This window comes from Protopterus annectens, chromosome 5.part0 (genome assembly GCF_019279795.1).
Source record: "Protopterus annectens isolate FY-2018-M chromosome 5.part0, PAN1.0, whole genome shotgun sequence".
NCBI classification, from domain to species: Eukaryota; Metazoa; Chordata; order Ceratodontiformes; family Protopteridae; genus Protopterus; species Protopterus annectens.
This window is the reverse complement of record NC_056735.1, coordinates 1,760,009,947-1,760,028,178: the sequence shown is the minus strand read 5'-3', so window position 1 is coordinate 1,760,028,178 and position 18,232 is coordinate 1,760,009,947. Positions and strand designations below refer to the sequence as shown.

The window sequence follows — 18,232 nt, the reverse complement described above, 5'->3', positions numbered from 1 at the left end:
TACCAGTGTTGTTCTTTCATTTAAGACCTGCCATTTCTTTCTCTTTGCCTATACACTATCAGTCCTTGATAGGGAAGGCAATCTCTAACCTGCAGTCCAAATACATATTTGGCATTTTCTCATTCTAATATCTTTCCCTCTCATAGGTTCATAGATTAGTACTAAGCTAACTGCCCTTGCGAGCCATTTTAAGCCTAGCCAATTATCCCTTGTCAGACTCAAACCCTGCACCTTGTGTGTGTAAGGCAAACATCTTAACCATTAGGCCACCCTCCCAACCTGTTATTGTCATTATTTGCTCTCAGTACTTTGATTCCTTTGCCAGTTTGAGATACGTCTCAAGTCATTCATCCCAACATGGACTGTGACAGAGTCATAACAGTACTTTTTTTTTTTTAAACACCTTTATTGAATTATCAGTTGTGACAGACAAGTTTACATTTATGTAAAAGTAATCAAACTGTATTAATTAGTTAAAATTAATAAACATTATGCTTCACATATATTGCTGTATATCGTATAACCTAAGCAACATTACATAAATTATTCAAGTCCTTCCCCCTTTTTTTAAACAAGAAACATCTTTATTAAACCATCACTTATGACGTAAGCAATCATACATTTATGTAAATGAAAACAAACTATGCTGACACAATCCTAGTTGCTAGCATTTTACATCACAAAGCATACTGACACACTCCCAGTTACAAACATTATACATCACTTATAATCTACCCAATCATTTTAAGTCAAACATTACACAGCTCATTTAAGTCTTGCCTTCTTTTAAACCTCATTCCTCCTCTGTATGTATTGTTTCCACAATTCCCATTTTTTCCTGTGTAGTTTGCTCCTACCTTTTTCTGAATATCTCAACTCCAGTTGTTTTACCCCTGTTACTACATTCACTACGTCTAATATAGTTGGCTTAGATTTTGATTTCCATTGTCTAGTAATTGCTTTTTTGGCAGCAAGGCCTTATCATGTCTAGGCAATTCCAATTCTATATCATAGCTCAGAAGAATTATCTCCCTCATCACACCAATTTGCCCACCCAGCATCTCTGACAGTGCATCACGGAGGGAATCCTTAAAGTCCCCCACCTCACTGCACTTTCATACTTGCATATTTGGGAGACATACATATATCCTCCCATTGTTTCTTTGTGAATTGCTTGTCCAGTCTCGCTTCCCAATACTTTCTAACCTCCTCTGATTGATTCTTATAATTATCATGCAATACTTTATATGCTCTACTAATTATTCCTTTTTTCAATGGCAGATTCTTTGTTGAGTAGGTTGAATTCATGTGTGATTTGATGGATCCTGGCACCTCATAGGCAGCTGACTGTGAACTTTTCCTTATCCAGCCCGGTGAGGGGGACATCTGTTTGTCTCACTATCGAGTCGCTTATAACCAAGACATTTGGTTTTGAAGTGTTTTGCCTTAGAGGCTTATTTGCTGAGACACTGGTATGTGCATTGTTATGTGTAGTGGTTTCTATTCATGTTGCTGTATGTGCAAGTGGTTTGCACTTGTGAGGTCTCTGATCTTTTGATAGGCTTCTAGTGAGTACCTCCGTGTATGTGGGTTTATGTGTTGTGACTTATCTTATGTGAGAGTAGAAGTGTGTGAGTGTTTTTGATGTCCTATTTGTTGTTATGCGAGAGGATTGATTCCAGTTTTGTGGTGTTATTACATCTCTCACATACTGTATTTGTTTGCTTTAGGAGTATGTGGTTTTAAGTATACAAAAGACACTTACTACATTGCCTCAGGATGCCCATGTCAATCAGGCTGGCCAGAGAAATGATGTGATACTGACAGTCCATTATAGTAGGTTAATACCGTAAGTACTACTAGGGAATGGGCAAGTTAGATCAGTGTTTGCTCTAGGATTAATAAAGGGGCTTATTCTATTGAAGGCTAGGGATGAAAAACTGTGGCAGTGCTGATCAGTGTGCAGCTGAGTTGCCCGCAGTGCAGCAGGGAAGCTTGTCTAGGGAAAAAATGTATTTCCTTTCACTTGCATCTATACAGAGCACCTCTACCCCCATTGCACTTTGTGCAGCTAAATGCAAATGAGAGGTTAAATATAGGTGAAATCAAACACTTTTAAGCTAATTCATAAATAGGAAATCACACAATGACCCTTCCTCCAGCAATCCCCAGTTCAGACAAGGCTGGATCCATGCAATTCAGCCACAAGGGTGCAGGGCAGCCCTTCTTCATGTAAGATGGCTGGATTAGTGCTCAAGTGTATCAATGCAAGTTACATTCAGCAGGTCTGAATCTAGTTTATGCTATCTAGGTAACAGTACAGTGCAAAACAACTGCAGAGAATGAAGCAGTCACAAACAGTACAGTAGTAAAAAAGAAAAGAAAGAAAATAATGCAGAAATTTGATTAAATACAGTTAAAATGTGCAGATAAAACTCAAAATATGCTTATTTTTCTTGCTTTTTGCTTTGGATGTCTTGGATTCAAGCAGAAACACTCTAGACCTTTGGTAAAAAAAAATAGATGTAGAGCAGCTTTGATTAATTGAGCCAGCTCCAGTTAACTGAATTGTACTCTATTTGTGCAAAATTGAGGAAAGTTGGAAATGGTGGAGCTTTACTTTTTCCTTAATATTGTGCCATCTCAGACTGAGTATATATAAATTACAAAGGAGTAGATGGGGGGGGGGGTGAAGGTAGAAGCTCCCTACAAGAGGTGTATCTTCAGGTGACCCAAGTAAACTTCCCTAAGCATTAGTTGCTCAAAGCACAAGATACCAGGGAACACAATGCTGGTCACTATTTTCCACAGAAAATCTCAGCCAGGGATTTTGGGAGATTGATACCTCCTTTGAGTTGCTTCAACCCTAGAGTTGGTATATATAGGTTTGAAGGTATGGGGGCTTGACCCCCCCAATCAAGGGATGCAGAGGGGCACCTGCAGTTAACTTTTTTTATCCATAGGTATTTTGGGTATCAGTTTTTAACATTTCAGTCACTTGAGCTTTTGCCGTTCACCATTTCATAATAAATTATTGTCCTGAATTCATTCTTATTGTTATAGTAAGAATAAAAGGCATATCTCAGGTCTGCTGTTGTTTTTTCATTCTTAACTTTCTGTTAACTGTTACAGATATGAATTCTGAAAATAAATTGTTGATTACACAAGCACATCTTTTTTTTTTAAGAGCAGCATAATTATCGATGAGATACAGAAAGAATTGTTTTATTATCTTGGCTAAAGCCTGCATTGATGTAATATATGCAGTGCAATAGGCTGTCTATATTTGTTAAATATGGTATAATTTTAGGACCAATTTTAACTAAAAGCTTTTACTGTATTTAGATTTATACTTTCACAGGGAGTGAATCTTTCACTTTAATTCTGGCTGATTATATGCTTATCAATATGATTTAGCTGACAATATATTTCCTTTCCTGCTGCATTGTAAATCATAATCATTCTGTTTCAAAAGCAAACAAGAAGCATCTTTTTGCCCTTTACTATATTAAACTACTCATTCCATTCAACTTTTCAGGATATTGTAACATTCAGGCATGGCTCACACAGTTGCAGCTGAGCTTGGTGTCTTGAGAGTGCTATCTATCTGTCTATCTTCCTTTAGTTGGACCAGGTTGGTCCTGCTAGGCTAGTAGCCTCTTTTCATAGTGGTTTCATACTAATAAGGGAAATTTGACCAGGGCATTGGAGAACATCCTTGTCTTTTTGACAGGTGCCAGGGGATATTTTCTCACCTGAGCTACCACAAACTCAGGCAGATGGGACCTTGCTTAAACATCTCATCCAAAGTCCAGCACACCCACACGAGTGTAGCATCTGCCTTATGCTGTACTGCAGTTTCAGTAATTGATCTTCCTGGTGTGGAACTAGAACCCACAGCCTTCTGCACCAAAGGTGAGTGTAATACCTGCTGAGTCACTCACTCACACTGCTAAATATGTAACAAAATATGCTGATTCCATGGACTCTACCAAAATAAACAACTTTATTTGCAGATGCAGAGAAATTGTGATTACTGAAGTAATGCTGTGTGGGCATCTTGGATATGGAATAATACTCCACTGTATATTATGCTGATGCAGAGCTTTACTGTAACTGCTGAAGTGCAAGTGAGTGGATTGTGTTTGTTTAATGGTGGTAAGAGACCTTTCTTTGGTTTGGTAGTATGGAATTGGGGATGCATTATAAAACTGTGAAACAGCAAGTATTGCAGATACGTGGATACTGATGTCAGTGTAGCTGCTGTATGTCATGTTGTTGCAGTCTGCGAAGCAAAAAGAGAAATCAATTGTCCTATTACTGTTTTCTTTCATCTCTACATACAACAAGGAACAGTTTGCAAATGTGTTTAAATTCTGAAGGTTTATAGTTAAATTAACAGCAAGACAGAGGTGTGGAATCTTAGAAAGAAATGATTCTATTTTGTACTTTTCATACTTTGTCTTTAACTTCTTTTCCAATAAATAACTTCTCATTCTCAGATATGGTGATGAAAATATTTATGATGCCGCATCATTGAATTTTTTATAACTTTTTGCAACTTTCCAAAAAAATAGATTATTTCTACTTCAGTTGCTGATGTCATTTCCTGCAGTATTTCTTTGTTTGAGTCAAGATATTTTAATGTCCACAAGTATGAAATGCTGTATAGAACAAAGAACTGTCAGAGATTGAGGACATTCACCACAGTGTGTTATGAAAGAAATGAATAGCCTGCACTTGAGAGAGAAGAATGTCACATGATTTCACAGGGCCAGCTCCCCCCTCCTCTTTCTATCATCACAGACATTTAGTCCTCAAAGAAAATACATATCAGTATAAGAGGCTGTTGTGGTTTGCTCAAATGCTGCTTCATACAAACGGATTTAATTGTGCAGATATTCATACAGCTTAGTGTATTTCTATGTAGGACATGTTACAGAAGTAGGTGAAAGGGGCTATTTGTTGCTTTTGGTGGGTAGTAAGTGTTGGCTTGCTATGGAAAGGTTGGCATCTGACCAGTGAAACATTTAAGTTTCTGAACGGCATGGCTGAAAGCTGCAGCACTACACTGAAACAGCACGACTTTCCAGAGATTGAACTCTTTGTCAAGGTAAGGTTATAAAGAACAAAAACACTTTATGAAATTATAAATTTGAGCACAAGAAAATGCTATTTACTAATATAACATGAAATACTGCAAATATAATGCAGAGATTTTCACATAATGCCTTGTTAAAGATTTTAATTTTTAGTTGCTTCACATTCATTTATATAGTACAAAAAGGGATTATGAGATGCGTCTGTCATGCCAGACTTACATGCTTTGTAGTGTTACCCATCTTTTATTAGTACCAGAAATCTTAAAAATGAAGATTCCTATATGTGTTACAATATACTTGTTTATAACAAAACTGGATGCATACATTTCTCTTTCTTTTTTTATTTATTTATTTATTCATTCAGATTTTTACATTCCACTTCACTGATGCTGGGTGACTAATTTTCCGGTTTCATTTTTTTGGAGTATTTGCTCATGTTTTAGGTAACCTGTCTTTTTCCCTTCAGTTCATTACTTCCCAGTTCCTGTATCCTTTCCCATCCAAACTATCTGCATTTAGTGGCCCAAATATAGGATTCACCAAATGTCATTATTTTTAAAAACCCAAAACTCAGTCTCTATATAAATTTCAAGTTGCTTCTCACCAGGGAAGTAAAGTTGCACCAAATTAGATATTTTTCCCAAAGTGAGACACCCCTGACAAAGCAGGCCATTTCCTTTTCCCCACAGCCTGACCATCTGTCACCAGTGGTGTGGGTTTTGGTGCTTGTAGAAACCATGCCTCATCACCAGTGGGATAACACTTCTACTGCCAATTTTTACAATTTTTTTAACACCTGTGTAATAAGGTAGGAGGAACAGTTAATTCACCTTTCTACTGTGATTCAGCAGGCAACATGAAAAAGAAAGATCAAAAGCTACACTTTTATAGGAGGCAGAAGTTTCCAGCTGTAGAATGTGGATACTGAAGTTAAAGGAGGTGGAAATGGATTTTGTAAGAGGTCTTACCAGTTTAACATGTGTGGAAAAGATAAAAAATCTGCACAGGAAAATGTATTGTTGTACTTGCAACTTATTGTATTGTATTGTATTCTAACATTTGTAAATCAGGTAGAGTGCATTAGTCCAATGATCTTTTTCTGGCATAATCTGATGAGCCAAAAAGTGAGAGTAATGTATTATTGTTTGCACAATATGATTGTTAACAAATATCAGAAAAAAAATTGTTGATCTTATAAACAAGAAATCTGTGAGGCAATTGCATGGAAAATGTTATCTTTGAGATTCACTGCTTTGAAATGTAAGAAATACAAAACCAAAACAGTACATATGTGGGTAGTACAAGAAAGGCACAACCAAAGCAGATTATATGGATAAGAAGTACAAGATTGTGTAGTAAATATGATGTATAGGTAACAACCACCATAAGGAGGCATCTATTGTAATGAATTTGTGGTAATTACAGTGGCTTTTTGGGTACTGGCTTTTAAATATTTTGCTTAAATGTTTATCTAAACGTACAAGTTAGATAGGGGTAACTAAAAGCCATTTATCAATAGTGTATATGTTTCTGAGAACTACAAGCAGAGATACATTACTGTGGCCATTCTTTCTTTCACTTTCTTCACAATCTGCCATCATAGGGCTAATAAAAAGTGTCTATACTTTTGTGGTCAGGAAAGCACATTGTGGGAGAAAGCAAATGTGAGGTACAGGACCCCTGTTAAATAATCTCTATTATTGTTTTTAATGGAGTCAGCATATGGGTCTATGATCCTCAAGATGAAATATTTTACTGAGGCCACTATGTCTTCACTTAATTCATAAAAGTGCAATATAAATGTACACATAAAGTACCTCTCATTTTGGTAGTGCAAGCTATGTTTAAAAGCAAAAAGCAGTTATATGATTACTGTGAAATGATCACAGATATGGGGGCAATATATATGCTTCTGAGAGCCACAAGTCAAAATACATTGTTGTGGGTATTACTTCCTTCTTTTTCATCACAATCAGACATTAAATTTGCACATGGAAAGCCGTCCTTTGGAAATGTGAGTGGTGAGGCACACAGGGTGGTTACATGATCTCTTTTGAATGGTCATATGGTCATTGATGTGGCTTGTTGCAGCAGTGTGTATGTGTGTATGTGTGTGTGTGTGTGTGTGTGTGTGTGTGTGTGTGTGTGTGTGTGTATATATATATATATATATATATATGTATATATATATATATATATATATATATATATATATATATATATATAAGAGCAATAAGCTGAAATACTTTATTGTGGCCTTTATGTGCTTCACATTCTTCACCATGGTACATCAGAAGTGCATATAGAAAGTGCTTTTCTTTTGGTGGGGAGAGTCAGTGCTTGAAAAAACTAGCAGTTACACTATCACTGCTACATGATCATTGATATCACTTTTTAGGGGAAGTATATGTGTCTGACATCATCAAGTTGTAGCACACTACTATGGCAATTATATTTATGTAATGTGACTACTTCCTAGAGCTAGTCAAAGGTAGTGTAATTACTTGGCTATGAAAATTACCATGGGTGATAGAAAAATAGAAAAATTTAACAGTGTCAAAAGACAGTGGTCATTCATCGACTTCAGTAAGTCATAGAGCAGGCAAGTTCAGAAAAGTTCAGTGGAAACATGGACTTGGGGGTTGTGCTGGTGTGTGGATGTATGTGGAAATATGTGTACTTGTTTGTAAGGGCATGAGTAGAGTCAGATGAATGTGTGTGTGTGTGTGTGTGTGTGTGTGTGTGTGTGTGTGTGTGTGTGTGTGTGTGTGTGTGTGTCTGCATGAGTATTCATAGTAGGGGGTTGGTAGGGATTTGTGAGTGTGGATGTGTTGATGTATTGAAGTGTGTATACGGGGTAATGGCTAAGAGTGTCCATGAGTCTGTTTTGTTGTGGGCAGTTGGTTGATGATGTTGTTGTTGAGTGTCCTTGTGTTTGTATGCATGTGAATCTCTGAATGTTTGTGAGTATGTGAGTGTAGGGCATTGCCTGTGCCAATAAGATGCACAGTGTGCCAGAATAATCACTTCCACCATTACAAGTCAGACAGTGTTAATGATAAAAATGTGATTCAGAGTTATACTAAATAGCCAGTAATAAGGTCTTCCTCATTGTAGGCCAAATCTGTCTTTGAATTTGTTGAAAAGCCGCTTCACTATTTTGCCTTTTTGCACTTTTCAGTTCGATCAAGACACATTCGACAAACTGCATTTGCGATCTGGTAATAGGAACCCTATGTAATATGTTTACCTGGGATGAGATTGAAATTGGTCTGCTGGAATCAGTGCTCTACTCCAGTTAACAAATGCAAAATAAAATAATATAAATAAATAAATGAATAATAAATAAAAGTATCTAGGACACATTCTCTTCTTCCAGTCCTTAAACACTAATAATCTTTCTGTCTGCTTGCATAATGTGTTGTAATACTCTGATTGCATTGTCATTCTGATGTCTTGTTGAAATTGTCACCTATTTTATGACTTGTGACACATTCAAAAATGTCATAGCTGCCTCTAGTGTCTATGTGAATCTCACACTAATCATTTCCTCATCCTACATATTCAGCTTTTATTGATGTTTTTGTTTATATAATGCCCCATTATTGTCATCTGACCTTTTTGCTATATACAGTGCTACAAAATTTCTACATTCATTCCCCTAAGCTCACTGATTTCAGTGCCTTGGCAAAAACATACAAAGTGATCCTGCTTTGTTTTTCAGAAATTAATTGATATTCAGACCCAGTTTAATAATAAACACATCAGACTGTCTGATAAGCACATCAGACACACTATGATATGTTTATCATCCTAGTAATTTCTACATGTTCTGTGTCTTTTTGTGAAAATGTCACATTTTTAAATACCTAAGCATACAAGTGTTGTGACTATTTTGTTTGATGCCATTTCCTGTATTTGACATGGATGTAATATTACCACATATGCAGTCTTTGTTTGGTGACAAGCAATAATGATAAAAGTACTTATACAGTATTCATTTTACAAGACTTTGTCAGTGTGCCATTACCATCTGACCATCTTAATGATCTCAGTTGTCATCAATATATCTTCAGATTATTTTAATTAATTTATATAATGAGCTATTGGTTAATTAATTAATTAAGTAATAAAACAACAATCACTGTGCCAAAAAAGAAGAAGAAAGAAACGGCTCAAGTATTTATAGTTAAGCATTTTCATAAGGTTTAATGCCAAACTTCATCAGAACAATTTTAATCAACAGTTTACCCTTATTTAAACATATCATTAACCAATCAGTCTCAGACACATCACAACCACTTATACATATTAATGATCCCATCGCAAAATTTAAAAATATATGGGTCCCCTTCACATTGTCAACACTTCAAAATGCCAAATTTCATATGGCCGAGACCATAAGATCGATATTTGAAATGCCATCAATGCGGAACTGGCATCTCCGTACAGTGCGGAATGGAAAGATTTCCATTCCTGCACTCTAGTGCGATCTCGGAGTTGGGATATTTAAGTTACGGGCGGTGTTGGGGGGGCGGAGCCCCCCATGGAGGGTGCAGGGGGGCTTGCTTCCCTGCTAGCAGTGTTTAGGTAAGTGTTTGTTGTTTTTTACTTTTATATTTCATCTGTTCGACATTTCAAATGTCAATCATATATGGTCTAGGCCATATGAAATTTGGCATTTTGAAGTGTCGAACAAATGAAGTAGATATATATATATATATATATATATATATATATATATATATATGGCTCCACTTCATATCATCAAAATATTATTTCATCGAATTTCAAAACATCGAGACCAAATCGTCGAAAGCTCATAACATCAAATCTCAAATCATTGAAAACTATAAAGCAACTAGAAATAACATCCCACAGAGTTTTTACTACGTTTATGCAGGGGGCAATCCCCCCACTCACCCCCGTACATTAAATATACCAACTCCAAGGTCGCACTACAGTGGGGGAAAAAGGTAATTTCCTAACCCCACTGTATTGAGACCTTGGAGTTGGTATATTTAATTTATGGGGGGGTGTGGGGGGTGCAGGCGGGCTTGCCCCCCTGCATAAATGTAGTAAACAGTGTCCAGGATGTTATTTCTAGTTGCTTTATAGTTTCCAATGATCTGAGATTCGATGTTATGAGTTTTCGACGATTTGAGCTTTCAACGATTTGGTCTCGATGTTTTGAAATTCGATGAAATTATATTTCTGCGATATGAAGTGGAACCATATATATATATATATATATATATATATATATATATATATATATATATATATATATATATATATATATGTGGGTTTACTTCGTTTGTACAAAGTTTCAGTACTTTGAAACCCATTTGGTTGAGTCCAGTTGTTTGAAGAACCAAAACTTCAAAAACGAAGTACAGAGATCACAATACAGCACAGAATGGGAATATTCCCTTTTCCTGATTTATTATTTACTTTTATTTTACATTTGTTGACCAGGCTAGTCTAACTGGATACATGTCCATTTTCAGTAGAGGCTTGGGGAGGTAAGCTCCAAATGAAAAACAATATTACAGGATTACATTAAGATAGTCAAAGTAGATAATTTTACACAGTTGCAGTTCATTTAATATGACAATACAATTTAAGAGATAACATAAGGTAAAGTAATTCTCAAAAGAAGTAATCTCGTAAATGAAATAATTAATTTACAATTGCTGGTTTTTGTGGTAAAAAAGCAGCATGGACTTAGTAAAAAAGGTAGAAAAATAAAAGAAAAGAAGTGTTAAAAACACAGTCAAAGGTTAGTCAGGGTTACAGCAAGGGCATAGCCAGTGTGTTCTAAGGTAAATCTTAAGTTTTTGTTTGAAAAGTGTTAGGGAGGATAGTGATGTAAGTTCAATAGGTAAATGGTTCCAGTTTTTCCCAACTGTATTTGAGAAGAGAGAGTCACCTGCTGTGTTACTGGTTTTACTTGTGCTAACTAGTAATTTATTTGATGAGCGTAAGGTGTTAAGATTTTTGTAGGGGGTGATCAGGCTTGATAATATTGGAGTATTAAGAGGCTGATAAAGGGTTTTATGGGCAATTATAAGTTGGTTAAATTTAAGTTGATTCTGAAGTTCCAGCCAACCTAGTTGATTTAAATTCTGACAATGATGGGTTTTGAAGGGTTTTCCAGTGGCAAATCTGGCTATATTATTATAGGATTTAGCTAGTTTCTAAAGATTGTTTTAGATAGATTAGTATGGATAGGAGAGGCATAGAGAAGTGCTGAGATTAGATGGGAGTGGGCAATAGTAGATCTAGCTAATGGAGTAAGGAAGGGTTTGATCCTATAGAGGGAGCCAATTTTTTTGTTGATAGATTTTACTGTATTGTTAATATGAGTATCAAAGTTGAGGTTGTTGTCAATTGTAAGTTTGGTTGTAACATCAGGTAATATGAGTATACAGTTGTTAGATGTGACTGAGAAATCTATTGGGGTGGACTTATGGGTAGGACTAAAGAGCAGGAGTTTTGTTTTTTTTTTGGGTTCAAGAGGAGGCAACGTTGAAGAAACCAAGATTCTACTATGTTAAAAACTTTTTGAGTTATGGATTGCAGTTCAGGTGAGGAATTGGCTGAGCATATAATTGTAGAATCATCAGCAAATTGTATACAGGTAGCCTGAGGGATTGCTAAGTGAAGATAATTGATGAAAACTGAGAATAGAAGTAGGCCTAAAATGGAGCCCTGAGGGACACCTAAGGTGACAGGCAGGTGAGAAGATAGGTGATTCTCCCAGAGCACAGCTTGCTGCCTATTACTGAAGTAGGAACTGAACCATTTTCTACCCTGAGCATCAAGAGAGAGTGATTTGAGAATATTTATAAGCAGCTGGTGGTTTACCATCTCAAAAGCTTTGGAAAGATCAATAAAGAGTGCTGAAGAGAGGATGTTGTTATTTCTGTTTTTGTTAATGGAGTTAGAGAAGGATAAGTGTGCAGTAGTCATACTATGGAATGGCCTAAAGCCATGTTGACATTCAGCAAGTATGTTGTTTTGGATTAGATGGTTTAGTAGTTGTCTATGAATGCATTTTTCCATTATTTTTGCTAAGGGGGATAGTATAGCTATAGGACGATAGTTAGAATTTTCATTTGAGTTCCCACCTTTGTGTAGAGGGATAATGTGAGAGATTTTCCCGATTGCTGGAATTGTTTCCTCATTTATGGTTCTGTTTATAAGGATGGATATGGGATAGGCTACAGCTTTAGCTGCTTTCTGCAGGTAGCTGGTCAGCTGATGGAGTACAAGGTTTTAGTTTTTGGATGAGCTTGCCGATGAAGTGTGTTGGGATAGGTTGCAGTTGAAATGTAGAGAGAGAGCTAGTAATGGAGGTAGGAAGGCTTGAGCTGTCAGGTGAGAGTTGATTTTCTAGAGTTTGAATTGTTTCTATGAAGAAGATATTGAAGGCATTAGCAGTTTGCTTTGGGTTTTTGTGGTTACTACCTAGTGGGGTTGGTGTGCTAGTTTGACCTGGGTGTAGGAGTCTGTTAATGCTTGCCCAAAACTTTTGTGGATTACTATGGTGCATCTTCTGTATTTGACAATAGAAGTTTTCTTTATCTGAGACTACAGCTTTTTTTGTCTCATTTCTCGTCTGCCTAAATTTTAGTTGATCTAGAGTATTTTTGGTAGTTCGCCACCTCCAGGCTTTGTTTCTGAGTAGGATTTTCTGTCTGCTGTCTTTAGAGAGCCAAGGGGCTGGTTTTGACCTAATTCTTATAATACGTTTTGAGCATGCTGGTATAGGATGGCTAAGAATTTAGTGTTAAAAGTATTTAACTGCCTCTTCAAGGGGGGGCTTTCTAAGGAAGACCAGTCACTTGCCCTAAGTTCAATTTGAAATAGTTCAGTGTTAAAGTCTTTGTTTGACTGTATTGTCCTATATGTGGCTGTGTAGGGAATATTGATCTTTTGCCTGATTATATAGGTTAATGAGTGGTCACTTATGTCATCTGGGAAGATTCCTACCTTATATGTCTGGTGGTGTTGATTTATGAGAATCCAATCTAAGGTGTTTTCTTTTTTGTTTGGTTTGTTAATTCGGGTTGGAGAGGTAATGATTTGTGAAAAGCCATAAAGGTTAATATGGGAAGTAGGATGTTCAATAGTGATACACTTCCAGTCAATATTGAAATCTCCAAGGATTATAGTTTCTTGTGGAAAGGATGATGACAGGGAGCTGAGGATATCCTTGAGTATATTGGTATTATTACCAGGAGGTATGTAGATACAGCTGATGTATATGGATTTACTAGAATTGAGCTGAAGTTTGGAAATAAGGATTTCTGCATTATTCTCTAGAGGTGGTTTGTAGTCTACAGAGGTAACTTGCAGCTCAATTTTGAAAATGATAGCTACTCCACCACCCTTCCTATTTTTACGGTCTAGCCTTATAATGTTGTATCCGGGTGGGATGACTTCAGTATCTTGGTATGGGGTTTAAACCATGTCTCTGTAAGCATAGGACATCGAAAGAATGGACATCTAAGAGAGCATGGAGGTGTGCAACTTTGTTATTAATGCTACATATATTGAGATGTGCAATATAGAGTGAGTTAGTGAGTTTGGTAGGGGAAGGTGTGATGGAGGGACTGGGGTTATGAAGTTTATTTGTTAAAGTACTTGCTGGGCCAGGATTAGAATATCACTGTCTTGTAAGGACTGGCTTAGTAGTCTACATAAAGGATTGTGTAGGTTGCAGATTTGGTTTAAAGATTTCCTGGTTCTAAGATCATTGTATTTGATGTGGGTCAGTCTGTGGAATCTAGCTAGTAGGTAGCTAGGAATAGAAGTTATGTTTATGTTATTTTGGGAGATAGTGAGAGCTATTGTAGTTTGCTTGGGAAGGTAGTGACTTATAAGATATTGTGAGTGTTCAAATGAGGTTAAGAGGTAGGCTGAGATGAGAAAAGGTAAAAGTGTGGCAATAAGTAACAGCTTGAATTTTGCTGTGAAAGTTGATGTAGGCATAGTGCAGAAAGGAACAAAGGAATTGTAGTGGAGGTAGGAGTATTATTATGACAAGAAGTTAGGTTTAGTTACCTTATATAGAGGGATATATGATAGGTTATGAGGTGAAGAGGGTGTGGTTAGTAGAGAGAAGTTTAGATTGGATGAGATGGGAAAAAGGGTGTGGTTTAGAAGTATAAGTTTAGGACATTTGGGGGTGTGGGAATTGGGGGCAGGGTAGGGGAGCGGAGTGAGCCCGCAGGACGAATGGAGCAGGAAGAGACAAGAGAAGGAGAAGCAGCCAAAAGAGCAATCAGTGAAATGTTGTGTATGTAAGTTAAGTAAAGTTGTAAGTGGGTATATAGTTTAGCAAGAGTAGAAGAGGGGGGTAGTAGGGGGATAGATGGGTGCTAAATCTAGCTGTAAGAAGAAAAGTGGACAATATTTACATCCAGTACTTAGACCTCAAACTTTGAAAAGGTTAGGTCAAGAAGTCTCAGGATAGATGTGTGGAAAGGTAGGACTAGGTAAGGTGCTACCTAGGGACTGAAAAAGATATGACAGCAGAAGAGTTTAAAGGGAGAAAGACTGATCTGGGATAGAGGTGAGAGAGGCTAACAGTTAAGGGGATTTTAGAACTACCGAGGAGAGGTATGCAGGCTACAGGGTAGTAAGGGGGTATGACTGCAGGCTGTCCTGGCTGTGGAGCGACGTTAGAGCCACCTAGAATTAAAGTTTATAAATGTAAACATTACTACCAGGTGTAGTAAAACAACATACTTTCTGGTTTCCTTTTATAAATACCGATGAGGACTAGGAGACAGTATGGGCAAACAGCAGGTTTTAATGCTTCCTTAGTCGCCAGGCCAGTAGATTCAAATTCCAAGGGCTGGATATGGAGGCTGGTGAGCTGGGTACTTCAGGATAGGAGGTGAGAAAAAAGGAAGAGAAGAGAAAACACTATCTTTAATGGAAACTACACAGTAAGAGCAAATTATAATCATCTACACAGTAATCATCGACACTAACAAGTGAAGTTGCAGACTATCAAGTTTTAGTAAGTAGGTAGGTGAATACTAGATTAAGACCTAATCATAACAGCTTAAAAATAACAGTACTTAGCTTTGATAACACAAGATAGTTTTATATCATATAATACCTCCAGGTCAGATTGAGGCACTGTGGCTTATCAATTAAAATCTATAAATCTGATCTGGCAACTAGCCTATTTTTGAACAAAGTAGATATATATATATATATATATATATATATATATATATATATATATATATATATATATATATATGTGTGTGTGTGTGTGTGTGTGTGTGTGTGTGTAAAGAAACATACAATCTCACATACATATTAAATATAAAACATCCTTTCAACTTAATTAAAAACTCATAATTTTGGAGCCCTCAATTACAACACACTGGAAATACTAATGCTGTCATTTAACCCTGGGGATCTCCCTGCATCCAGTTTTAATTGCCAGAACAGTTCATGATATTCCAGTAATGCTTCCCAGTGGCCACCCCTGGGATTCTGTGCAACTTTGTTCAATTATTAAAAAACAGAACTTACTGTTAGAATAATCTTTTGAATACCTATGCAGTGCATTTGAATCTTTCTCATGTGTCAAATCATAAAAATGTTCATAACCCCTCTTTCTGAAGGCCCTCTTTGTTTTGCCAATAAAAAACTCATACAGGAGGTATACTTTACTAAATAAACAACCCCCTTGGTACAATAGTTGAAATATCCACTAGATTTTCTAGTGGTATTCCTAGCTTCTAAATAAATTTCACTAACATTAGCTATGTGTGTACACTGGTTGCAATAATTACATTTAAAAGTACCACATTTTTTGTTATTATCCTTATTTTTATTTACACCTATTCCCTCCCATTTCAATTTTTTTTTTAAATTCCTACCTTTTTTCCTTACAAAAACAGGAACCTCAGCTATAACTTTCTGTACTTCAGGATTCAACTTCAGGACTCCCCAATATCTTATGTTGTTTTCTAAATCCTCAGAGTCATTACTATATTCATAAACAAATGTAACATCATGTACCTCATTTGAGGTTCTTTTTGTTACCTTGATCTTTTTTATTCCCAATACAGGTCCATAATGACTCTTACGCTTGTCAGTAACTTCCTGTCCTATCTGATTTCTTCTGGGTAACACCTATCAAGGGATAGCTTTTTTATAAAACAAATTTCTTGTTCATAGTTCATAGTTTAGTACTAAGCTAGCTGCCCTTGTGAGCCATTTTAAGCCTAGCCAATTATCCATTGTGAGACTCAAACCCTGCACCTTGTGTGTATAAGGCAACCACCTTAGCCATTAAGCCACCCTCAAATATAACCTGTTCAGTAGTCATTCTCGAGGCCCTAATCATTTGTCCTTTCACGATACCTTTTTTTTGGTAATATGGATGTTCACTCAAATAATGTAGGTAGGCATTAGAAAATGTATCTTTTCAAAAAATTCTAGAGTGAAAATTCCTGGACTTATAGTCCTTGTAAATACTTACATCTAAATAGTTGATACAATCTCTATAATAATTAATAGTAAACTTAAGAAAGGGGGTGGTACAATCTATATAGATCATAAAACTATAAAGTGCAATCTTTGAAAAATAATGAGATAAAAAAACACAAATTTACTCTGGGGAACCAGAATCTACTCTGTAATACAATGTGTGCAAAGTAAAGTATAATTTCTGGATGGGATGCCAGTCCACCATAGGGTGCATGCCTGCACTCAGTCATTCACAACACCCAAATGTGTAGACAGTTTAGAGGTTTCACACGTCATTTAACATTTTTTTTTGGGGTGTGGGGTTATGAGAGTAAACAAGTGCACATAGTAAAAAACTGCACAGGCATAGGGAGGTCATGCATACTTTTTAGGCAATTACTAGGTGAAAATCAAATCCCGCACCTTGTGTTGGCACAGAAGATACCTCAGCCTGGAATCAAACCAGAGAAACAGACCCAGATTCTTTCAGAAGTGCTGTTAACATAAATAACTGAATTCCCAAAATGATTAAAAAGAAGTGTAAGGATTCAGCTCCGGCTCTGTATTTGTTCATGAACTCTAATTTCCATGTCAAGCTCAAGGTTTACAGCTCTGACTCATGAAGCAACGGTTCTTACTAATGCATTCTTTTGTGAAGCATTCTGATGAGCAATTCACCACACACAGACCTGAAATTACAACATGTTGCACTCTGCAGAACAAAAGCATTTTAAGAATACAGTCGAACTGGTTACTTCCACATAAATACACTATTCTTTCTTCTGTCAGCTGAAGGTGGAATGCAAATTTCAAGCGTGGCATACTGGAAAGGCCAATTACATGCCTAATTCTCTCTGCCCCTTTTCCGGATGTAGAGACTCCTCAAGTTGCTCGATTTAAAGTTGGCATTTAAATAATTTTCTGTGACAGCCATTTGACTTACTGAAGGTATTGTGGTGTTAATTTTAACTGTGTTGGGAACAAAATGTTTGGGAAAAACAATTCAGCTAGTATATTCTGTAACAGTAGCAAATGTTTAATTCATATGATTGTGCATTGCATCTTCTTGATTTGAAATACTGTATTGAAGTTTATCTACAAATAGACATTATTGAAAATGTCATGATTCTCTCTCTCTTGTTCCATTTACCCTGTGGTTTTGTTTCTATTCTAAAGCCTGCCTCTGTGCAGTTTTGAAGATAAAGTTTTCTAAAACCCCAGTTCCCTTCCTGCTCTCTCTCTGCCATGTGCCTCTATTGTGTTATAAAGGAATATTATAATTGCTTTAGTCTCTTAAGCAAATAATACACCTCCTGTCATTCACAAGCAATGCTTCTTAATTGCCCTACAGTGCAAGCATATGCTTCTCTTGAAATGCTAAAAATGGGAAAAGGTGAAAATGCAATGTTGTTACTGCTTGCAGTAAAGTTGTTGCACTGTAAATCATGCTTATTAAATATGGGCTATCAAATAAGGTGATCCTTAATAAATTCTGCGATATGTGAGGGAGAGAATACACTAATTCAAAATAAAAAGGTCTGCAGGTGTAGACATGCACTATTTTAATTCTCATACACTGTTCATAGTAATGCAGTGTTTCTGTTGGCATGTGACTGATACAACAC

At 36.5% G+C, this 18,232-nt stretch overlaps 1 protein-coding gene across 3 annotated transcripts in view; it reads left to right on the top strand.

The window, feature by feature from the left end:
- The window catches only part of LOC122801881 (chloride intracellular channel protein 4-like), a 406,749-nt gene that overhangs the window by 224,609 nt on the left and 163,908 nt on the right, over positions 1-18,232 (top strand). Inside the window, exon 1 of one of the 3 annotated variants that reach the window (XM_044071557.1) lies at positions 4,804-5,113. The exons of the other annotated variants lie outside the window; for them this stretch is intronic. Coding sequence (XP_043927492.1) covers positions 5,048-5,113 — 66 coding nt within the window. The 5' untranslated portion in view covers positions 4,804-5,047. Of the gene's footprint in view, positions 1-4,803; positions 5,114-18,232 lie in introns of those variants that run through there. 3 annotated transcript variants of the gene reach the window in all.